The sequence below is a fragment of the Rhinolophus hipposideros genome (genome assembly GCF_964194185.1).
Source record: "Rhinolophus hipposideros genome assembly, chromosome: 19".
NCBI classification, from domain to species: Eukaryota; Metazoa; Chordata; class Mammalia; order Chiroptera; family Rhinolophidae; genus Rhinolophus; species Rhinolophus hipposideros.
In genome coordinates this window covers 29,630,155-29,652,358 of record NC_138065.1, presented here as the reverse complement: position 1 = coordinate 29,652,358, position 22,204 = coordinate 29,630,155, and the positions used below count along the sequence as shown (strand labels likewise).

Genomic DNA, 22,204 nt, shown 5'->3' with positions numbered 1-22,204 from the left:
ATTATTCTTTTTTCTTTATTATAATTAGTTTTATTTGCATTTTTTAAAATGATGTGTATAGCTTGGTCATACCATCTATGAACTTCATTTCAAAATAGAGGGACATTACAAAGGGGATGCTGGCTCTAATGGAGTTGAGAACCACTGCTCTGCAATGAGATAAAGGATGGTAGGAACTATCTACTCCTCTTTTTTCAAGCCCATGGAGGGAGGAAAGGACGCACCCGAGTCTATACAGCTGATGAGTGAATGAGACATCTTCAAAAGTCCAGCCCTACCTCAAGTCCAAATTCATCTTTCATCTTCCAAAGTTCAACCTCACAGTCCAAAGCTGGACACTGATAGGACACCGATGGGAAGCCCACCAATGGGCTTCGACTGAAGCCCTTCATGTCTAACTCCTCATGGTGCTTTTGCCCTGGATTTAACTCAATCTGGTTTTCCTGAGACTAGCAGCAACAGGTTTTAATCAGTTGTTTGTCGCCCCCTAGGGTACAGCATGGATACTAGCACAAAACAAGCAAACTACTTACAAGATAAATTTCACTCTTTTCCAAAGAGAATCAACAGATTCCAAGTCTTCCGATACCCTCCATCAAACCCAGTAGGGAGCCTGGGTATCCCTCAGTCCCAGTTCTTTTATATACAGTCCAATTTTTGTGGAGAAGGAGGCAGTGAACTCAACTTTAGGGCATGGGGTTGGGGGAAGAGAAGAGTCAGGTGGGTGATGTCTCCAGGTGGCCATCGTGTGGAGGGGCAGTGCCTTCTGGGAAGAACCAGGAGAAGGGAACTTTCGACTTTCAGGAGCCATTCATGTGTATGTGTGTGTGTAAGTGGGAGTAGAGTTAATGATTTACCAGAGGCTCATTTCACAACTTGCCAAGGGTCAGCTTCCCTTGAGCATGTACAAGCTTGGTCTTCCCTACTGCTCACCTCTATCCAGATTTGACCCGGAAGGCCCCCCAGGAAGCCTGCGGCATGATCTCCATCACCGAATGGCAAAGTGAGTGTGAGGGACCCTGCTGCAGAGGGGCTGGGCTGGGCTGGGGTGTCCAGGCTCAGTGGGAGCCAAGACGACACCCCTCCTAGCTGGGGTCTCTCTCTGGGGAACCTGTGAGGTGACCTCTGGAGGCAGTAGCCTGAAGCTGCTGTGTTGGCGTCCTCCACGCAGCAGGGCCATGGCTGGGTGTGGCTCCTCTGTCTTCCCAGGGGTGAGAGATTGGGATTGCTCAGGGTCCCCAGGTAGCCAAAGGCTGATACCTGGGGTAACTGGCAAGTTCACCACTCAAGCTGGTGCCTTTCTCATTCAGGGTTCTTAGATCTGGGATGCTGCAGAGGTGGACCCAGAAGGCCACTGCCCATTCAAACATCTTTACCCAAAAATTCTCAGGGTCTCCTATAGCCTTGGGTCCCTTCTTGTCAGAAACTAAACTCCACTCCCCAAATCACCATATCCTCACTCCTAAACATCCTTCTCCTTCCTTTGGGAGAGGGCAAGGAAGTAGTCTGCAGGTCTGGTGGGGGTGGGAGGTGGCTCTGTGAGTTTCATTTAGGTGACTTACTTAAAGCTTCTGAGCCACAGTGTCTCATCTGTGAACTGGAAATAATATTCGTTCAGTGAACAAACTTGTCTCCAGGTGGCCATCTGCGTTGGGCATAGAGTATACAATAGTGAATAAAACAGACATATCCCCTGTTTACAATCTAGAGTGGTGGAAAAGGAGATTAACAGATAAAGAAGTCAGCAGGTAGTGATATAGGATTCTGGTGTCTTCTGTCTTGGGTTCGTGGCCTCACACACTCAAAGAATGAGAACGCAGACCCGGAGAGGTAAATTGAAGCAGTAAACAGTTTTATTGCAAAAGTGAAAAGCGCAAGGGTACAGCTCTCCGAAGAGAGGGGGGATCCGAACGGAATACGCCGCAGACTAAGCTGAGCCGGAGACCGTATATCCTTGGATCCATAATCTCTAAGTTGTTTACCAGGAGCCAGTTGGGCTCCCCCCTACACCCCTTTCTGCACCTGGGCTGATACCTTGGCTGACTCTGCAGTCTGATGTGGTAGCTCCTCCCACAGAGTTCCCTTTTCTACATTTTTTTTTTTTCTGTCAGCTGCTGTTCTCTTGGCCTTGAGGCCCTCTGCCAGCGTCCTTGACTGCCCACGGTTTTCCCATCTCACTTTGAGACTGTTTGTCTGGGCTTTGATGCCCTCCACCATGGTCCTGTCCCTAACTGCCTATGACTTTCCTATCTCAATACCCCTCTGAAGATGTAACCCTAACTGTTAGGGGAAGGGGGAGAAGACCCCTCTGGCTGCTTCCTGCTGAGAAGGGGTGGAGTATGGACCGGTAGTGGGCTGGTTGGTCAGAGGGCGGTGCAGCAATCCACCCCAGATGGGTGAATTTTGATGAGATTTTATATTCAGGACCATCTGGAGCTGGGTGGGCTCCGTCCTATGGCCCAGTTGTTGTAGTCGTTTGAATGGTCTCAGCCAGCTAGTAGGTGATCTGCAAGCTGGGATACATTGTAGGCAACAACATGATATTATCCCTACAACAATGAATAAGAGAAAAATGAGAAATGTCTCCTTTAGCCCAGTGAGGCTGGGAAGCCAGGAAGTAAGGGAGGAGAGATCAAGGCTACAAAGCCCTTTTCTCTGTTTAATATTGGACACTATGTCATGAATCTATTTAACTTTGCCTTCAATTAACTGAGTTGTCAGAGAAATTAAAACAACATAATCCTTTAAATTCTTTACATCCGTGGTTACGTCTTAAGAGTAAATAATCTATGGCAGCTCTGTTTTCAAGAACTGTTTCTCTGACTTGTCCTAATTCTTGTCCAACGGCGTGGATGGCCTGTGATGCAGCGTGTAGGCCCTTGCCACGGAGCAGGCTGTTGAGCTGATCTCTAGGCTAGACAGCTGGTACTATAAAAAGAGATCATGATATATATTCAGCTGGGCTGAACAAAGCTACATCACTGTTATAGCTGCAGGCTAGAGTACGTTCCTGTGGTGACTAGTCTGATGAGCCTGATGAGATTTTTGAGGTAAAAAGACAGTTAACCTCCCGAGGGAGCAAGGTCCCCCAGTGCTGTGAACTGGAACATAGGAGTACACAGTCTTTCCACAAATGAGAAACCATCCAGCAGGTAATTTGACATGTGCAGTAGCAAACTTACAGAGGTGGTGGAGCTGCAGTTTAAACTGATATTGGCTGAAAGATTAAAACATTGGTTAGAACAACCGGTGAATTTGACACATTTTTCTGCCAGGGTCAGAGTTGTTACTTTTAAGGAAAACATGCTCCTGTCTTTTAGCGAACTGATGCGTCCCCAATTATAGATGTCAGAGTAAGAAATGGGCTTAGTAATAAACTGAAAGATAGTATCGTTTTTCATATGGTTTAAGGGGGTGTAAATTCCTATTAGGCAGGCGGTAAGGGTTTGTTCTACGGAGGTTCCTCCAGTGAGACAGAAATCAGACACATTCATTACATGTTTGGCTAAGTAAATCCAAACATTTTCATCCTTTCGAAAGGGTATAGGACTATCTGAAAATCCTTCTGGGAGAATAGTTAAAAAAATTAAAAGTAGCTTATGGATGATGTTATTTTTCATAGCTTATCTGATTTGTTGGCAGCCGTTTTGAAGAGAAGCTTTAGATCTTTCAAAGGTTCACAGGAGTAATTGACTGGCTCTGTTGAAGGCTCACTGGCTCTGGACCCACAGGTGGCGCCTGTTCTTCCGGATTCCACTGCTTTATCCTGATATGGTAGCTCCAGGAGCTAACCTTCGCAGCAGGGGGAGTATCATGTGGGACTTGAGTGCTGTTAGGAGGGAAGAAATAAATTTTGCCAGAGGGTTTAAAATACAGGGTCTACTCGGGATTGTCAAGGGGTGTTTTTTTTACATAAGTCTGGGCCAGGACCTGTTAGCAGTTATATGTGAATTTCTCTCCTTCCTTGGGGAGGAAGATTGTTGGGTTCAAGATGAAACAAGTTTTAATCTGTCCTTCTAATAAAAGTGCCGGATACCTCAGAAATCTGTTGTCAGGGAGCCAATGGCTAATGTTAGTGGCCCCGAAAATAGTGAGGAGCATGTATATTTCCCCAGATACAACCTAGGGGCTGAGAAAAGAACTTAGTAATAGGCTTTCCAGTAACTCCCTTTACCATCACATAGTGGGTGATGGGCGTTCTAGGATTAGAGAGAAGGACAGAAAAAGTGGCTCCCGTATCTAGAAGGAAATCAATTGGGTTTCCCTCAACCTCCAGGATTACCCGGGGCTCCGGTGTTCTAATAGACAGCCTGGTTGAGGGACTATAGCAAGGAGCCCCAGGCCCAAGGGGACAGTGGGTTAGGTAAGGCCAACCCCGAGGGTAGAGGCCTCCAGGGGCAATCTACCTTCCAATGTTCTACCTAGCAGATGGGACAGGGTCCCGGGGGTCTCCTTTCTCAGCCTAGGCGCTGCAGACAGTCCCTTCTCCAGTGTCCGGGCTGTCTGCAATGGTGGCAGTTAGATTTTGGGCCCTGGGTGTCCTGAGGCGTTGCCATTCTTAGGGCCGCCACTAACATTTCTGTCTTTTTCTTAAGTTTTTTCCTCTTTATCCTGATCTCTATTATGAAAGACGGTATTTGTAACCTTGAGTAGGTGCTCTAGGGAGGCTTCAGGGCCGATAGCTAACTTTTGTAACTTCCTTCGTATGTCAGAGGTGGCCTGTGTGACAAACTTGTCCATTAAAATTAATTCACCCTCTAGCGTGTCAGGCAAGATGGAAGTATGTTTGATAAGCGCTTTCTTCAGCCTTTCTAAAAATGCCGAAGGATTTTTGTCTGGCTATTGAATGATGGTAGAAAGCTTGGAATAGTTTAAAGGTTTAACTCTAATTCGCCTTCTAGGATGCATGTTTGAAAATGTCTTTTTCTCCATGTCCCCAAATAAGTGTTTTGGTCCCGTTGGGAATCATTAGCGGGTACAGCCTTCTATCCCATGGGGAAGGGTTCTGATATAGTACTTCCTTCCTGTGGCTCATCATAACATGCTAAATATTGATCGTCCCCAAACTTTTGGGCTGCTTGTAAGGCAGCTTGTTTTTCAGAGCCAAGTCTGACTGAGAAGTGGCATAATGTCCTTCCAAGATAGCTCGAATACTTGTGTTAAATTTTGGAAGGCATTGATGTACTTATCTGAGCCGTCAGAGAACTTTCCTAGATCCCCTTTAATAAGTTTAAGGTCCTGTAGTTAAGGTCCTGTAGGGAGAAGGGGACTTGGACTAAACTCACTGGGCATTTCCTGTCGGGGAAGCAAGTTGAGTCTATATTTGTGGGTCCTTTTGTCAGGAAGTTCTGGATATGGGGGACAAGAGGGTAGGGTGGTCAGCAGACTGGGATAGAGTAGTTCAGTTCCCGATGTTGGTGTAATATCCTTAGGGGGAGTTTCCTTAAAGGGTCCCCCTCAGGAGTTGTCTCTTTAGGTGGTACTTCTTTTCTTTTTTTTTTTTAAGTAAACAATGAATTCCATAAACTTTATTTTTTTATGGTAGTTCTTTTTTTATTATTTTATTAGTTTCAGGTGTACAAGACAAGGTAATACTTAGACGTTCATCATTTATATCCCTCACACTGTGAACCCCCCTCCCCCCATCCACTATCCCTCCAACCTCGCACCGAGCCATCACATTATATATATAAAATTATAGTTGGCATTCATTAATGTTTAGCTTCTGGTGTACAATGCCATGATCAGGCATCCACAGTATCCTGAGGTGGTCTCCCAAATAGGACACATGTCCATCGGATACCCAACAAAATCTTTACAACATTATTGAATACGTTCCCCAAATTAATTTTCAAAAAACCCTGAGGTCATCTTGTGGTTACCAGCTGCTTCCTAATCCCTTCACCTTTCCCCTATACCCACCACCCCCCCGCCCATCTAACAACTCTCAGTTTTTTCTTTTTGTCCCCAAAACTGTTTCTGATTAGTTCATTCACTTATTCTTTTCTTTAGATTCCGCATATAAGTGAGATCATATGGTACTCGTCTTTCTCTTTCTGACTTATTTCACTTAACATACTGTTCTCTAGATCCATCCATGTTGTTGCAAATGGTAAGATTTCTTTCTTCTTTATGGCTGCGTAATACTCTATTGTATAAATGTACCACAGCTTCTTAATCCAGTCATCTACCGATGGGCATTTCGGTTGTTTCCATATCTTGGCTATTGTGTAAAGTGCTGCAATAAACATAGGAGTGCATAGAGATTTTTGAATTGGAGTTTTGGAATTCTCCGGGTAGATGCCTAGGAGTGGAATTACTGGATCATAGGGTAGTTCCATTTTCAGATTCCTGAGATACCTCCATACTGTTTTCCATAGTGGCTGCACTAATCTGCAATCCCACCAACAGTGCACTAGCGTTCTCTTTTCTCCACATCCGCGCCAGCATTTGTTGTTTGTTGATTTATTGATGATAGCCATTTTGACTGGAGTGAGGTGGTATCTCATTGTGGTTTTTATTTGCATTTCTCTGATGTTTAGTGAGGTTGAGCATTTCTTCATATGTCTTCTTGCCTTCTGTATGTCCTTTTTAGAAAAATGTCTCCTCAAGTCCTCTGCCCATTTTTTAATTGGGTTGTTTGTTTTTTTGGAGTTGAGTAAGATTTTATAGATTTGTGATATTAATCCCTTATCGGACATATCATTGGCAAATATCTTTTCCCATTCAGTAGGATCCCTTTTTGTTTTATTGATGGTTTCCTTTGCTGTGAAAAAACTTTTTTAGGTGGTACTTCTTCTTTAGATGGAGGATTTTTCTTAGGAGGTGGGCAAGAAATTACAGGTAGTAGGGCCGGGTCTACTTTACAGGTCTTATAAAGGTCAGGGTTGTCTTTTAAAGCAAAGAAAGCCTGAACATAGGGTATCTCAGACCATTTATCCTCCTGTCTGCAGAAAAGATCTAATTGCAATATGGTATTATCGTTGACATTTTCCTCTGGTGGCCAGATTTCCCCATCACCTAGTTTGTATTAGGGCCAGGCTTCTGAACAAAAGAAACTTAAACTCCTCTTCTTCTGGGTATGGGGGTTAAACTTGTCCCAATGTCTAAGAATACAGCCCAAAGGGGTGCAGGTGCTTGAGGGCTTGTAGCCCATCTGCAAAAGAGGAGGGAGAGAAGAAAAGTGTCCCTTTGCTGTCTATTCCCTGCCAGCACCTGATGCCAGCGCGTCCCCTGGACCTGAGGGTTCCGACGCTCTGCTTGACCAGACGCCAGCAACCGAGGAGGCGTGGGCTGCCAGGAGTAGTCATGCTTGCCTGGACTGTGCACCCCTGCTCCCTAACCTTGTTTTGCAGTACCCATGGGAAGGGGTATTTTTTGTGGTTGTCTGTTTTTGACCTGGCCCTGGGTGATAAAGTTGATGACCAATGATTAAATGCCCAGTAGTGGAAGGGTGTATGCCACGAACTCTGGCATCTTATTATAGGCCTGCCGCCCATTTCCCATTTCTTTTTCCCTCATCTAACAGGGAGTGGACTATTGAGATAATACTCAGAACTTGGAGGGGGCCAGTTTATAAGAGGGAACAAACTTTGACAGCTAGAGGAAAAGAGATTCAGAAATCTTAGACTTATAGAGGGAAGCTATCTGGCTAAGATGTGTAAGGTTAGTGGGGGCCTTATTAGTATCCTAGCAGCGGGAGAGGTGGGCTAGTTACCGGCTGAGATAGTCTGGCTTTCAGTGATGGAGTCCTAGATACAGACAGTGGACGGTGCAATCACCAGAAAATCGACAGAGTATGTGCTACATAAAAACATGCTCTTTCTTCCTTATGTTGACTACAGGACTATTGGCAGCCCAAGGCTTTAAAGAAAGCCTGATGTGGGTCCATAATTGCCCTCGGTAGGTGAGCTAAAACTAGATCCTTTGTGGCTAGATCAGTCTTATACTGTGTTAGTTCTATTGTCTTACCTTAGGTGTTGTGGGGAATAATGTGTCAGGAGGGTGAAGAGGTCTAACAGGGAAAGAGCCCCGACCAACGTGTCACAAAACATCAACAGCATGAAAGGCTAAAGAGAAAGCAACAATATGGGAGGGAACAGTCCAAGTCGCTTGCCGAGGATGTTCCCCTCCCCCCGAAAAAAGAGAAGCCAAGAAGCCTAGTGGCAGGCAGCCGATGTTCCTGATGAAAATCAGGGGATCAGCCACCTCCGGTCCAGGGAGACCTGTCCTCCAAGGCTTGAGATTGGCAGCCGCGCTCGTTGCCTTTAACCGGCTGACGAAGGCTCAATATTTGTGTGACAGGAGAAAGAGAAAAAAATTGTGAAGATCCATGAGTAGGCAAGTAGAAAGACAGGTAGAAAGGCACAGATAATATTTACCTCTCCATCAATCCCAAGGATGAGCCCCCAAATGATATAGGATTCTGGTGTCTGCTGTCCTGGGTTCGTGGCCTCACGCACTCAAAGAATGAGAACGCAGACCCGGAGAGGTAAATTGAAGCAGTAAACAGTTTTATTGCAAAAGTGAAAAGCGCAAGGGTACAGCTCTCCAAAGAGAGGGGGGATCCGAACGGAATATCCCGCAGACTAAGCTGAGCTGGAGACTGTATATCCTTGGATCCATAATCTCTAAGTTGTTTACCAGGAGCCAGTTGGGCTCCCCCCTACACCCCTTTCTGCACCTGGGCTGATACCTTGGCTGACTCTGCAGTCTGATGTGGTAGCTCCTCCCGCCTAGTTCCCTTTTCTACATTTTTTTTTTCTGTCAGCTGCTGTTCTCTTGGCCTTGAGGCCCTCTGCCGGCGTCCTTGACTGCCCATGACTCATCTCACTTTGAGACTGTTTGTCTGGGCCTTGATGCCCTCCACCGTGGTCCTGTCCCTAACTGCCTATGACTTTCCTATCTCAGTAGTATGTCTGGTGGTGATACGTCCTTTGTAGAAAAATAAAACAGGTAAGCAGGCCAGGGAGTGTGAGGCAGGAGGAGTTACTGTTTTGTACAGAGTGGTCAGGAAAGGCTTCACTGAGAGGGGGCCTTTTTATACAGAGATCCACAGGAAGTGAGGGGGGAAAGCCATGCAGCTATCTGGAGGGAAAATGTCCTAAGAAGAGGGGACAGCCAGTACAAAGGCCCTGAGGCATTGGCATAGTTGGTGTATCTGAAGGTGGAGGAGGCTGGTGTTGCTGGAGTAAAGTGAGTAAAGGGAAGAGTGGTAAGATTTAGTCAGGGAGACCCTGGAGAGGCCAGATTGTGTAAGAACTGTGGTTTTATCTCCATAATATGGGAAATCATTGGAAGGTTTTGTGCAAAAAAGTGATATATTTATTTATATTTTTATAAGATCACTCTGGGTGTTGGGTTGAGAATAGACTGTAGAGGGGTGAGTTCAGCAACAGGGAGACCAGTTCTGAGGTGAGAGATGGTAGAAGAGACCAGGGGGGTAGCAGTGAACTGGTGGGAAGTGGTCAGTGCTGGATCTGTTTTGAGGAAATTGCTGAAATAATTTGCTGATGGATTGGATGTGGGGTGTGAGAAAATGAAGTCAAGAATGCCTCCAATATTTTTAGCCTGAGCAATTAGAAGGGTTGAGTAGCAGGCAAGAGTTGGGTTGTAGACATGTTGAGTTTGATGTGCCGTTAGACATCCAGATGAGATTTCAAGTAGATAGTCAGGTAAATGAGCCTGGGATGGAGGGAGAAACTTGGGACTTGCCGCATATAGATGCTATTGAAAACCATGAGAGTCCATGAGATCACCTGGGGCCACAGTTTCTCAGCTTCCCCACTACTGACATTCTGGGGCAGGGCAATTCTTTGTTGTGGGATATATCCTGTGCATTACAGGATTTTAGCAGCATTCCCGGACTCTACACACTAGATTTCAGTAGCACACTCCTACTCCCAGTTGTAACAATCAAAAGGTCTCCTCCAGACATTACCAAATGTCTCCTGAGGAACAAAATCATCCCCAACCCCCCAGTTCAGAACAATTGACTTTAATATTTCTAAAAATATAGAGAGAAGAGGGCTGAGGCCTGAGCCCACTGACAAGCCAACATTTTATTAAACCAAAATGTGCTAATTCCTATGAAGAATGTGCTAAATCCTATGAGAAAAAGAAATGAGGGAACGAGATTTAGGTCAGGGAGTGGCGAGTGAACCAGGTTTCCCTGAGGAACTGACATTTCCATTAACATCTAAAGAATGAGTATGCTTTAGGCCATAAAAAGTGGGAGGAAAGGGCATAGTCAAAGGCCCTGAGGCAGGAAGGCTAATCAAGGAAACTACGATGTGGTTGGAGTATGGCAGGCAAGGGGAACAGTGGCAGGAGACCAAGTTGGACAAGCAGGCCTAGGCTCCATCATGCAGGCAGGGCCTGTGAGCAGAGGAATGGATGGGAAGACTCTTCATCTAAGCCCAGCACGAAGCCATGAAGGATTTGACACTGTGCGAGTATGATTGGATCTTATGTTTTCCAAGATCCCTGACGGCTGTGTGGAAAAGGGACAAGAGGGTGGCAGGAGTGAAGCAGAGACTCATAGAAGGTTGGAGGGGTGCAGAACAGAAACGAACGTGGCTTGGAATTAAATGGTAAGAGTGGAGAGAAACAGACAGCTTTCAAGATACATTTTGGAAGAAGAAGCAATAAAACAGCTGTGGTTTGACCAAGGGAGCAGTGAGGAGACTCAGGGATAGCTCCAGGGCTTTTGCTGCAAACTGCTGAGTGTTTGGTGACATTTTTATTCATTTGGGGAAAATTAAGAGAGATTCAAGTTTAAGGAAAGATGATCAATAGCTCAGTTTGGACCTGTTGAATTCAACATTCCTTCAAGAGAGAAAACCAAGCAGATGTGCTAAGTAGGCAGCTGGATATGAGTTTGGAAGCTCAAAGAGGGGCCTAAATAAGTAATAATAAATTTAATATATTAAAGATAAAGATCAACATTGTTACCACAGAAGTGATATTTAAAGACATGGGAATGAATATGTGTGAAAATGGAATGAGATGTCAACTTGGGCCAAAGACCTGCGCAATTCAACTCCCAAGAATAAGAGATAACAGAAGAAATGATAGACTGTCCCAAAGACATAAGCTCATCATTTCCTTAAATCTCTCATCCAAAATGTACTTGTGATTTATGTTCTAATTTTAAAATGGCATTTTCTATTTGGATATATTTAACATGATTCAAGCTCCTGACAACCATATTTTATTTTCCCTGTTATGTTTTGAAAGGGTAAGTCAGATTTAAGTAAAACATTCAAGTTTAAAATATTCTCTCAAGATTTATTGCTTACAACTGTGGGATTTAAAAATAGCTTTTAAATGGTCAAATGCTATTTTAATAGAAATCCAAGCCAAACAATTCAGGTTCATTAATGAAGACCAATTTTTAAGCTTTGTTGGATCATGAGTTATTAGGACTCATTACCTCTCCAGACATATCAGGGGCCACCAAAACAGCGGGCCACAGAGATGAGTAGATTCCAAACGAGTCCATGGCGCATGCTGCATGTGCTACTCAGCCAATAGACTGACACAGGAGTTCAGAGCACTGGTGGTCTGAGAAGGCAGCAGGTTAACACCTCCAAACACTGCCTTACATTCTCACACCCGCTGGGGGTATTTAAGGGAAAATCAGGGCATTCTCCCAGAGGCAGCATGACATCCCGGAGGTCTATTCTCCTTTCATCCCCTTCTATCTTCATATCTCCTATGGCACCAGCGGGCCAGGAATGGCAGTGGGAAGTAACGTAGAAAAATGCTAAGCAATAGAGTTTGTAATTAGCAAGCAACTACAAGCTGATTCTCTGGGACCAGGAGCCGGAACTGGGCAGGGCACTGCAGAGGCATTCTGAGCTCAGCCACAGGGGTGTGAAGCCCACCTGGATGGGAGCAGTGCATCCTGGAGGCATTCTGAGTACAGGGGGCCTGTCGTGCGGGGCGGCCTGCGGGGTCTCTGCTCCCGCTCCCCACATAAGAACGCAGGATGTGGCTAGGCCAAAAAGGAACACTTACGGAGCCATAGGTAGGGAAGTCATACCACTATGGTCTCACTGGAGGCTGGGTTTACACGATGTGCGACCTGCTGTCCGCTTTGCTGCCAACCGACCGACACCTCTCCTCAACTCCACTCCCCAGCTCAGCCACAGCAGTTATATCAGTGGCCAATGGCTCAAGGGTTATAGCTGACGGCCAACTAGCCACAGCTGACGGCCATCTACTACCCGAGCCAGCACCTTTCCACATGAGGCTGAGAGCCTGGAAACTGCTCTCTGGGGCTCTGTCCCCACAGGGCCCATCTGGGCCCTGCTTCATAGCCACAGTGCAGTGCTGTCCTAAATCGTTCTGTGACTGAACTGTGAAGGAAGGGAATTGGAGTCAAAAGACTTAGACAGACTGAGTACACAAACACTAATAACACTTTCACAAATTTCCTTATTAACTTTTTACTGCATCCATAGAATGTTGCCTAGGGGAATTTCTAAATAATTGTGTGTGTGAGTGTATGTATGTATGTTTTAGCTGGATCTTTCATTAAATGTTAATCTCGTTCCACAACATTTATGATGTTTGTGGTACTGGCATTTAGAATTGTTCTTTCTCCACCTCCTTTGGTGGGTAGAGAAGTAGGAGCTGGCAAAGGAGAGTAGAAAATGGTGGCCAGAATAGCTGAAAGAAAATCAACAGCATGCTATCATGGAATCCAAGAGAAAGAATATTTTAAGAAGGGAGTGGCCAACTGCTAACAGATAAGGACTGACACCTGCCCCCTGGATTTGTTAACAGACGTCACAGATGGCCAAAGCAAGAACAATTTCTGTGGAGGAGTGTAGGGGTAGGTGTGGGGACAGAGCCAGGAGTTTAGTTTCCAGGCTCTTGGCCTCATGTGGAAAGGTGCTGGCTTAGGTAGTAAATGGCCATAAACTGTGATTGGATGGCCATCAGCTGTGGCTAGTTGGCCATCAGCTGTAACCAGTGAGCCATTGGCCACTAATATAACTGCCCTGGCTACGCTAGCAGAAAATGGGGGCTAGCAAGAAGATGGTGGCTGAGCCTGCAAGCGCGGATTACAGTTAACAAGTAAGGTTGGTTGGCAGAGAGAAGTGGATGGCAGGTTGCAGATAGTGTGGCTCTTGCCTCCTGTGTCTCCAACCCAGCCGCCAGTGAGACTATAGTGGTATGACTCCCCTATCTATGGCTCCGTGGGTGTTCCTTTTTGGCCTCACCCTATCCTGTGTTCTTACCTGGGGAGCGGGACAGGGGACCCCGCATGACACCCTGCATGACAGTAGGAGTGGACTGGACTGGACTGGGTTGGTTAAAGACACTTTTCCTAGAGTCAGACTACTGGGATCAAACCCTGCTTCTGCCAGCTGCCAGCTGTGTGCCCCGGGCAAGTGACTTGATCTCTCAGTCAGTTCTGTTTGTGAAATGGGGATGACAGCATACCTACCTACCTCATAGGCAGTTATGAAAATTAGATGAGTTAATAAGACTTAAAGTGATTAGACTGTGCCTGGCACCATGTGCTCATTAGTGTTAGTGGTTGTTACTATTAATCACCATTGTTGATTTTGAAAATTGAAGGAAGGCTCTTTCTCTCCCCATTTCCCTCCTTCCTCTTCCTGAACAATTCAGTCCTAAAGCCATCAGGTAGAAGGCGTGGGGGATAGGGTGCCCAAAGCAGGTTGGTCAGAGCCTCAGCCAGGAGGAGTTTGGCCTGATGCCAAAGAAGGGAGAGGAGGGCATCCCGGTAACATCAGGGCAGGGTGGTGAGGAGCTTTATAATGGGGGAGCCTGGCAGACACCAACTTAATCAAGAGGTTAAAGAAACATCGTCAGTAATGGGCCAAATTGAAGTCGTGCATCACCGAATAGATGCAATGAGAAAAACGCAGCGCCACATCCTGATACTTCTGCATAACCTGTATCTAGTCATGAGCAAACATCAGACAAGCTCAGATAGAGGAACAGCTACAAAATAACTGGCCCAAACCTTCAAAAGTGTCCAGGTCATGTCCAGGAAAGACTGAGAAAGTGTTCCACACATAAGAGACTAAAGAGACGCAGAAACCAAATGCCACACATGATACTGAACTGGATCCTTTCCTTATAAATGATGTTACTGGGACAACAAACTTGAATGGGGTCTGACTTTAGATGGTAGTAGTATATCGATGTTAATTTTCTGAATTTAATGGTTGTATCCTGACTACATAGGAAAACAAAGGAAACCACACCAAAGTATTCAAGGGTGATGAGATAGCCTGTGGCAACTACACTCAAATGGTTCGAGAAAAGAATTCTTTGTACTGTATTTGCAACTTTTCTATCCATTTGTGATTGTGGAGAGAGAGAGAAATGAATGGTGTTCCAAGGCTCCCTGTACAGCCTGGAGATACTGCTCTCTTTTCTGGAGCCAGAAAGACAACTGAACCTGGCTTCAGTTAATGCGAGGTATAGAGTGGGGGCTGGGGCAGTCTGGCTCATTTGCCACATGTTGCAGGCTCTGGGCTCTTCTTGGCAGCTCTGGAATGGCAGGATGGGGGCTAAACAAGGCAGCCATCAGCCAGCCATGCCAGGGAGCCCTAAACCTGGTCTGTCACTGAGGTCTGGAGAGGTCCCTGCTTTATCACTATGTGGTGCCCTGAAGAGTTACCAGAGCCCCCTCCTCCCCGCTGCCCCAGTCTGTTGCTACTCCTCAGGTGGGAGGCAAAGGAAGGTCTGAGGCTTGTGTGTGCAAAACAGCTTCTGACCCTTTTCCGTGAGATTTTGCATCCATTATGCAGTTTTTCCAATCAACACTGAAAGCACTAAGTGTGGCCCATAAAGAAGGCTGCCCCCCTCACAGGAAAATTTTGGAATGGCACCAGCCCTTAAAGGAGAGAGTAGAACAAGTTGGAAACATAATAACTATATAAGCTGGCAAATCACTGTTGCAGAAGAAAGTGTAACATAGGAGAAAAGACATAAAGTGTGAATTCGGGAAACTTGCTGTTTCTACGAAATGAGTAAGAGACTGTTCTTAAATGTTTACAGGATGAACATATGGCTGTTTTAACAAAACAAAATGGAAACCCAATAAAATGTTCACATTGCTTTTCCACACAAAAGCATCTAAAGGAGATAAGAGGGAAAGAAGGATCGTCAGAGCTGGAATCAATGACGTATTTTTATGGCAGTTTTAAGCTAAGAACAGACAGGTATTTTTATAACAGGTATAGAAACTGAAAACACCTTTGTCATTCAGATGAAATAGTACGGTTATGGTCTTCCTCCACAATATCCCATACCATAGAAAAAGTGTTATGACAAAGTCGATGTACTTCTAGACCCCCAACTTAGTATCTCTGAGGATAGAAAAATCACGCAATATAGAAGGACAGAATACAACCTTCATAATGGCCTAAGGGGGTGGTAATCTGCCCAGTGTCCTGGGCTCTAAGAGATAGAATTCAGGTAGGCCTTCCTGGGAAGTGAAAATACGAAACAAGCCTGAATAGATCACAGAGGTTGGTCAGAAACAAAATGGATTCTGGGCAGCTGGGCCATATGGTGACAGAATTTATGTGTCATTGGGTCCTAACAGAGAGACGCAATAAGACTGGCATTTTTCTGGACTATAAACTGGATGAGGTTTGGGTCTATAATTTGAATGATAAATCTCATCTCTATAATTTGAATGATTCTTTTTAAAAAGCCCTTTGGCCTTATTTCTATTCTAGAACTGGTCTTAATCCTATTAAAATCTATGTGGAGACAGATTATGAAAGATTAACTACACAGAAGATGATGTTTCATTTTCTTCCATTTGTAAATATAACTCAGCCAATAAGTTTAGTCTCAATAATTTTGTCTTTGTTTTGTTTTGTTTATACAATTCTACCTCTTAACAGCCAGACTTTTTACAACTATTTGTAAAAGCATGGCAATGATACCATAGAGCTTGTGAGGGTCAATTCTAAGATGTTAGTTAACAAGTTCAGTAAAATTTTTCCCTTTAAAAATTACCTAGATGTTTTCTTTTTAAAAATAGAACCATTTTAAGTAAAGTTATACATACATGTTGTAGTTTAAAAAGACTCCTCCCTTTATCTTTAAGAAGACACTCATGCCATATCTCTATCCACCATACAATTTACAATAAAAAAGAAAATAAGGCATTCTAGCTACATTAAGTAAATAAAGCAAGTTGCAAAACTGTATGCAATATAAACTTGAAGTTGTACAACCTCATTAGTAATTTTTTGAAAGGACACAACACAATTCCATTTATCAATGGAAATTACTAATGAGGTTAGTAACATCAAAAAGAATAAATTATTTAGGAATAAACTTAACCAAGGAGGCAAAATATCTCCAGGCATACACTGGAGATATTGCAGGTTCAGTTCCAGACCACTACAATAAAGTGAGTCATAATCTTTCTGCTGATGGAGGGTCTTGCCTTCAATTTGTAAAAAACACAACACCTGTGACACACAATAAAATGAGGTATGCATGTACACTGAAAACTACAAAATGTAGCTGAAAGAAATTTTAAGACACAAATAAATAGAAAAATATCCTATATTCATGGATTGGAATATTTAATATTTTTATATGTCAATATTACCCAAAGCAATCTACAGATTTAATGCAATCTCTTTCAAAATCCCAATGGTTTTTTTTGCAGAAATAGAACAATCCATCCTCAAATTTACTTGGAATCTCAAGGGATCTTAGAAAGAGAAAGTAGAATGGTGGGTGCCAGAAACCCACCCACTGGAGGAAGGGAGGAATGGGGAGTTAGTGTTTAAGGAGTATAGAGTTTCAGTTTTGCACATTGAAAAGAGTTCTAGAGATGGGTGATGATGGTTGCACAACAATGTGAATGTACTCAATAACACTAAACTGTACACTTAAAAATTGTTAAGATGGTAAATTTTATGTGTATTTTATCACAATTTAAAATAAAATTTCAGTTTAGTTCAATTTAAAAATGAAGCAATACTATAAATTATTTGTTGATGAAAAGAGTGATAAAGGTAAGTAAAATGAAAAATTCTGTGTGATGGAAAGGGTTTAAGAAAAAAAGAACTTCATATCCTGTTATTGTAACAACTTTTCTTGAAGGGAACAATCTGAAATATGTATAAAAATGTCAAAAATGTAGCCCTTGACCAACAAGGGGTCTTAATATTCTGCACATCTGTACTGGGCTCCCTGGCTCGAAGCAAACTCCTGCGGCTTTGAAGAATGCCCTAAGACACAAAACCTAACTGGGGCTGGGGTGCTGTCCATTTGGGTCCAGAACTTTCTTTCACAGAACTTTCTGGCCACTGTAGCTGAAATTAGGAGGCTCGGGAGCATGTGGCGCATGCCCATGGTGGCTGCTACAGGAGGAAGGGAGGAGAAGGGAGCAGGACTGCAGGAGGAAAGATGAGCACCCTCCTGACTGATGACTCTATTTTTCCAGTCAAGTGTGAGAGGTCATCACTGGAAAGCCGGGACAGGGACAGTTTAGAGGAGGAAGAAGACAGGGTGAAGAGTTATTCAGGAGGGCGAGCCTCTTGAGAAATAGGCAGGTCAGCTGGGTGGTTTTGAGACCCTTTGGGGCTGGTGGCCATGTGTTGTCAGTGGTCCCCTTCTGCCTGAGTGTGGGTTGGGCGTCAGTCGCTCCCAACTGCAAGAGGACTGGATCATCGTTGGCAGATGGTTGGGTTCGGCCAGGGGCCCAGCCCTGATCACGATCTGGATTATGCAGCATGTGAAGCCAAGAGGAAGCTGAAAATGAAAAGTGGTGAGGTAGCACTAGCTACCTCGTAGAGTTGTGAGGACAGAATGCAATGATGTAGAGCTGACCAGCAGTTTCAGGGGGCTAAACGTAGAGTAGATTTGTGCCCATCCTTCCCTTCCTGTCCCATCATTCCCCAAGAGCACAGACCAAGATTCCTGGACGGAAATGGAATCTTGCCACCCCACCCCCTACCCCCAGAAGGTACCTGTCCAGTGGAGATAAGGGAAAGTTCCAGTGTTCCCACCCACACCGCAGAGCCCATCCCACCACAACCTCCTCACCTGTTGCAGAGATTGGCATGGGCACCGCCGGCTTTGGTGTCTTCTTCATCCTCTTGGGAGTACTCCTGTACTTTGACTCCGTGCTCCTGGCCTTTGGAAACGTGAGTGCCCCTGCCCTGAGGACCGCCCCCAACCTACCTGAGGTCTCTATTGCTAGGGTCAACCCCAAGTTCCCTCAAATCGTGTCCATCCAGTGGTCAGGCACCATCAAGCCTGTGCAGGTGAGGGTGGCTGGAGATGGAGAGCAAGTCCTGCTGGGCAGAGAATGTGAGGACCTGGATTCTCATGCCAAGCTCTGGGTGAGCCCTTAGGGGTGCCAAGAGGAATCCCTCTGGTTAGGGAGAGGGATGTTACACGAACACATGTGACTAGAGCGGGGGGGGGGGCAGGGACATGGTAAAGTCATCATAAGACAAACACATTTAATATGAAACAAGGTGCTTGTAGGAAAGAGAGCATACCCAACTGGAAAAGGATGAGAAGGAATTTGGAAAGGGAAATGGGTACAGAGGTGGATAAAGCACTTCCAGGTGGATGGAACATGCTGGAAGAAAGCTAGAGTTAAATTTGACGGGAGCCTGGGCTCTCTTAAGGGACCATTAGGAGCCAAGCTGAAGACAGTGACAGAGCCATATAATGGAGGGCCTAGAGTATAATTCCGCAGGCAGTGGAGCCCTGACATTTCCATGTGACTTTGGGTATGGCTGCCTAACCTCTGTAGGCCTCAGTCTTCACCTTCCTAAAATGGAGAGACTCTCACTATCCCATCTTCCTTGGGAGGTGTGATGAGAAATGAAGTCATGTATGAAGTGCTTGGGATCCAAGAAATTGGGTTGAATTGGGTGAGAAGCTAGAGACCTTCAAAGTTCTCTTTGTCCAGCCCCCTGCCTCTGGGCAGTTCCATTCCTAACCAGCTCAAATTATTCCAGGCTCTGGGGTTTTGCCACATGGCTGGGTCACCACCCTCTCTGATATCGTCTCTCTTTGAAGAGTTAGCAAGCCCTGCGCCATGCCTGCCCCTGGCTCCAGGCCTGGCTGTGTTTGTACTCATGCTCCTCTCCCTCCCCCACAGCTGCTGTTCCTGACAGGCCTCTCCTTCATCATCGGCCTGAGGAAGACTTTCTCCTTCTTCTTCCAGAGACACAAGCTCAAGGGGACCAGCTTCTTCCTGGGAGGTGTGATCATTGTGCTCCTGCGCTGGCCCCTTCTGGGCATGTTTCTAGAAACCTACGGATTCTTTAACCTCTTCAAGTGAGTGCAGGGCCCTTTCCCCTAGATGGGCTACCAGGGTCTCTGAGAAGCTGAGATTAGCCCGATGGATTTGGGCAGGGTGTGCAGAAGCTGGACTTATCCTGCAAGAAATGGGAGCCCTGGAAACGGGGAGGGGCATCGAGCAGACACTGGAAAAGACCCCTCCAGCAGTCGGTTGAAGCGATCTGCCCACCCTCAGCAAACACTGAACAGCACTGTGCCTGTCCCCAGGGAGGAGACACAGGGCCCATGCTGAGCTGAGTGATCCAGATGGGGAGAAAGTTCTATCACAAACATGCACTAAGCACGCTCCTCCTCATCGCACTTTGTCATCTCTACCACCCATGGTAGGAGCACCCTCTACAGATCAGGGAGGCTGCACCCTGCCTGAGTTCTCACAGGTAGCAGTAGTATGTCCCTGGCTCCTGGCTCCTAGCTCCACACCCCTCTGCCAGTCCGGTGTCAGCCTGGGCCTGGTGAAAGGCAGGATGGGATTCAGCGAAGATGTGTAGGGCCCCTGTCAGGACCAGTGTCCTAGAGGAAGCAGGACGTGAGACAGGCCTTGGGGGCTGGCCAGGATCTAAGAGAGGACTGGAAGGCACTTAAGAGGAAAGGAAAGGGTATTAGGGAAGGTGGGGGAGGGAAGGAAGACTCCCAGTGTCTCTGGGGCACTGTGGAGAGAACAGGGGTGGGATGGGGGTGATGGGGGCTGGAAGAATCATGACCTATGGGATCATGGGGAGGAGTGGGGGTCAGGAACCCCTGGATCCCCATAGGAACCCTCGGTCTCCTCAGTGTAGCCTTGAAAACACCCTGATTAGCCTGAATGCCTAGACCTCATAGACATCATATAGTTTGTCCTCAAGAAATGAAATTTTCTCACACATGTTCTGCCATCCATTTATTCAATATTCAAACAGCCATTTACTCAGAGTAAAATATATAAAAAGCATCTACTCTGTGCCTAATCCAGGGCTGGGTCCGGGGACATGGCACTAAACAGGGAGAAACTTTCTGAGGAACTTGTAATTCAGTAGGGAAAACAAACCAATTCTGACAACAGTGACCATTTATTGAGGGTTTAGGACTGTGAGCCGGCAACTGCAGATTCAGTAGTTCAAATCCAAAGTCAGTCTGGACAAAGACACTTTGTACCAACATTGTAGAGGCAAAAAATAATCAGAGCTATGAGAGACCTCAGGGATGCAGGTGAACCTCAGGGAATTGCGGCCCAAGGAAAGGAAACAGCTCAGGTAGAATTCAAATTTCCGATGCCCTCACCTCTCCACTAGACAGAGGGCCCCCTTCCCACTCCAGCCTCAGTGCCTACGAGCCCTTTGAAGGATCACACCTGTATCCCAGCCATACTCTGCAAGGTGTGTTTGATGAAAGTGGGGGGCTAAGGTAGGAGGAAGAAGACATTAGCACAGCCCCTAACAGCCAACCCAACCTGGAGTCCAGGGAACATGCAGCAGATAGAGACACCCAATCTGGAGAGGAGAAGACAGTGACAATAACAAAAACAAACATTTCCTGAGCATTTCTTTGTGTAAGGCCCTAAGATGTAGATACTATTATTAACTACATTTTATAGCTGGATACAGATCCAGAGAAATTAAGGAATTTGCCCAAACTTATATAGTGCCAGTAAGTAATAGAGCCAAGATTTGAACCCAAGGAGTCTGACCCCAGGGCCTGCACGCTTCACCACTCCACTTGGCTGCTGCTCAAACCCCAGGGGTACAGAACCAAGCCTGCCCCCAGTGCCCAGGGGCCCACTCTCCAGGGAGCCAAAGCCTTTCTGTGGACCGCAGCCTTGCTCCCCCTCCATCCTCCCTTCCTGGGCCATCACTGACCCCTCCCTCCATCCCTTTGCTCCTAGGGGCTTTTTCCCTGTCGCCTTTGGCTTCCTGGGCAATGCCTTCAACATCCCCTTCCTGAGTTCGGTAAGTGCCTGCAGCTTCATGGTGGGGCCTTGGGGTGGAGGGAGCACGCGGAGTTTGTAGAACTGCTGCCCCAGGTGCAGTCGACCTTCCCCATCTCCCCTTGCACCCCCCTTTCCCCAGGTTGGCCTGCCTCATCTCTTCTCCTCCTTGCTCTTCCATTTGACAAGAGCAGATGAGGTGAGGGGACCAGGAGCAGTTGTGCCTAAGGGGTGGGTATAGAGGAAGGTGGCTATTAATAGCTCCTCATTAGAGGCAAAGAAATGGACACTCAGAGAGTCTAGAAAGTGTCAGGGATTCTGGGGAGCTCTCTAGGTCTGGGCCTCAGACATGGAGAAGATGTGTGACAGCCAAAGACAGCAGGAAAAGCAGGTGGCAGATACTGTTCTCTCCTTGGAGCAGTCAGGGGGCAGTGGTCCCCTGTGCCTGCCCCCGCTGCTTCTCCGAAGCACCTGACAGAAGCCAGCACCTTGATGCCCCCGCCAGCGGCACATCCCTGCAGCCCCCTCCATTTCTGCACTTGCCACTGCTCCCAGTTGTGAAGGCCAGCTTTGTAATAACCTTGATATTGAGTGTGCTCGTCATTCTTTCTCTGGAGTAATGATTCTTGGCTCCCACAGCTGTTCCGAAGGCTACAAGGCACTAGCTCGATGGTCTGAACAGCAGAGATGAGCTCTTGATTCATTGGTGGAGGGGGATGGAAAGGAAATGGGGCGGCTCCCGCAGGCCCCCACCCTGCACTGACTCATCTCCCTGTCACACCCGGACCTCTTCAAGTCCAGAAGGAAGAATGGGCTGAATGACTGACCTCAAATCCCCAAATCAACTCAAGAGGCCATCAGGACTGTTGGGAGCAGAGATCCAGAGCCCCACAGAGATTGGACTGGGGCTGGTATCACATCCCACACTGTATTTATGGGAATAAAAACAAAAATTAAACCCCC

The 22,204-nt window shown here is 46.1% G+C and overlaps 1 protein-coding gene across 2 annotated transcripts; it reads left to right on the top strand.

Annotated features, from left to right (window-relative positions):
• Positions 1-904: 904 nt before the first annotated feature.
• Positions 905-22,204, top strand: GOLT1A (golgi transport 1A). 2 transcript variants are annotated; one of them, XM_081025694.1, is made up of 5 exons: positions 905-1,003; positions 18,076-18,167; positions 19,139-19,317; positions 21,200-21,263; positions 21,881-22,204. In XM_081025694.1, exons 1-5 carry the CDS (start codon positions 979-981, stop codon positions 21,917-21,919), a joined length of 399 nt encoding a protein of 132 aa, XP_080881820.1. In that variant the 5' UTR covers positions 905-978; the 3' UTR covers positions 21,920-22,204. The 2 variants fall into 2 exon arrangements, with proteins under 2 accessions (XP_080881820.1, XP_080881821.1); XM_081025695.1 differs by having other exon boundaries at positions 911-1,003; positions 19,205-19,317; positions 21,881-22,180.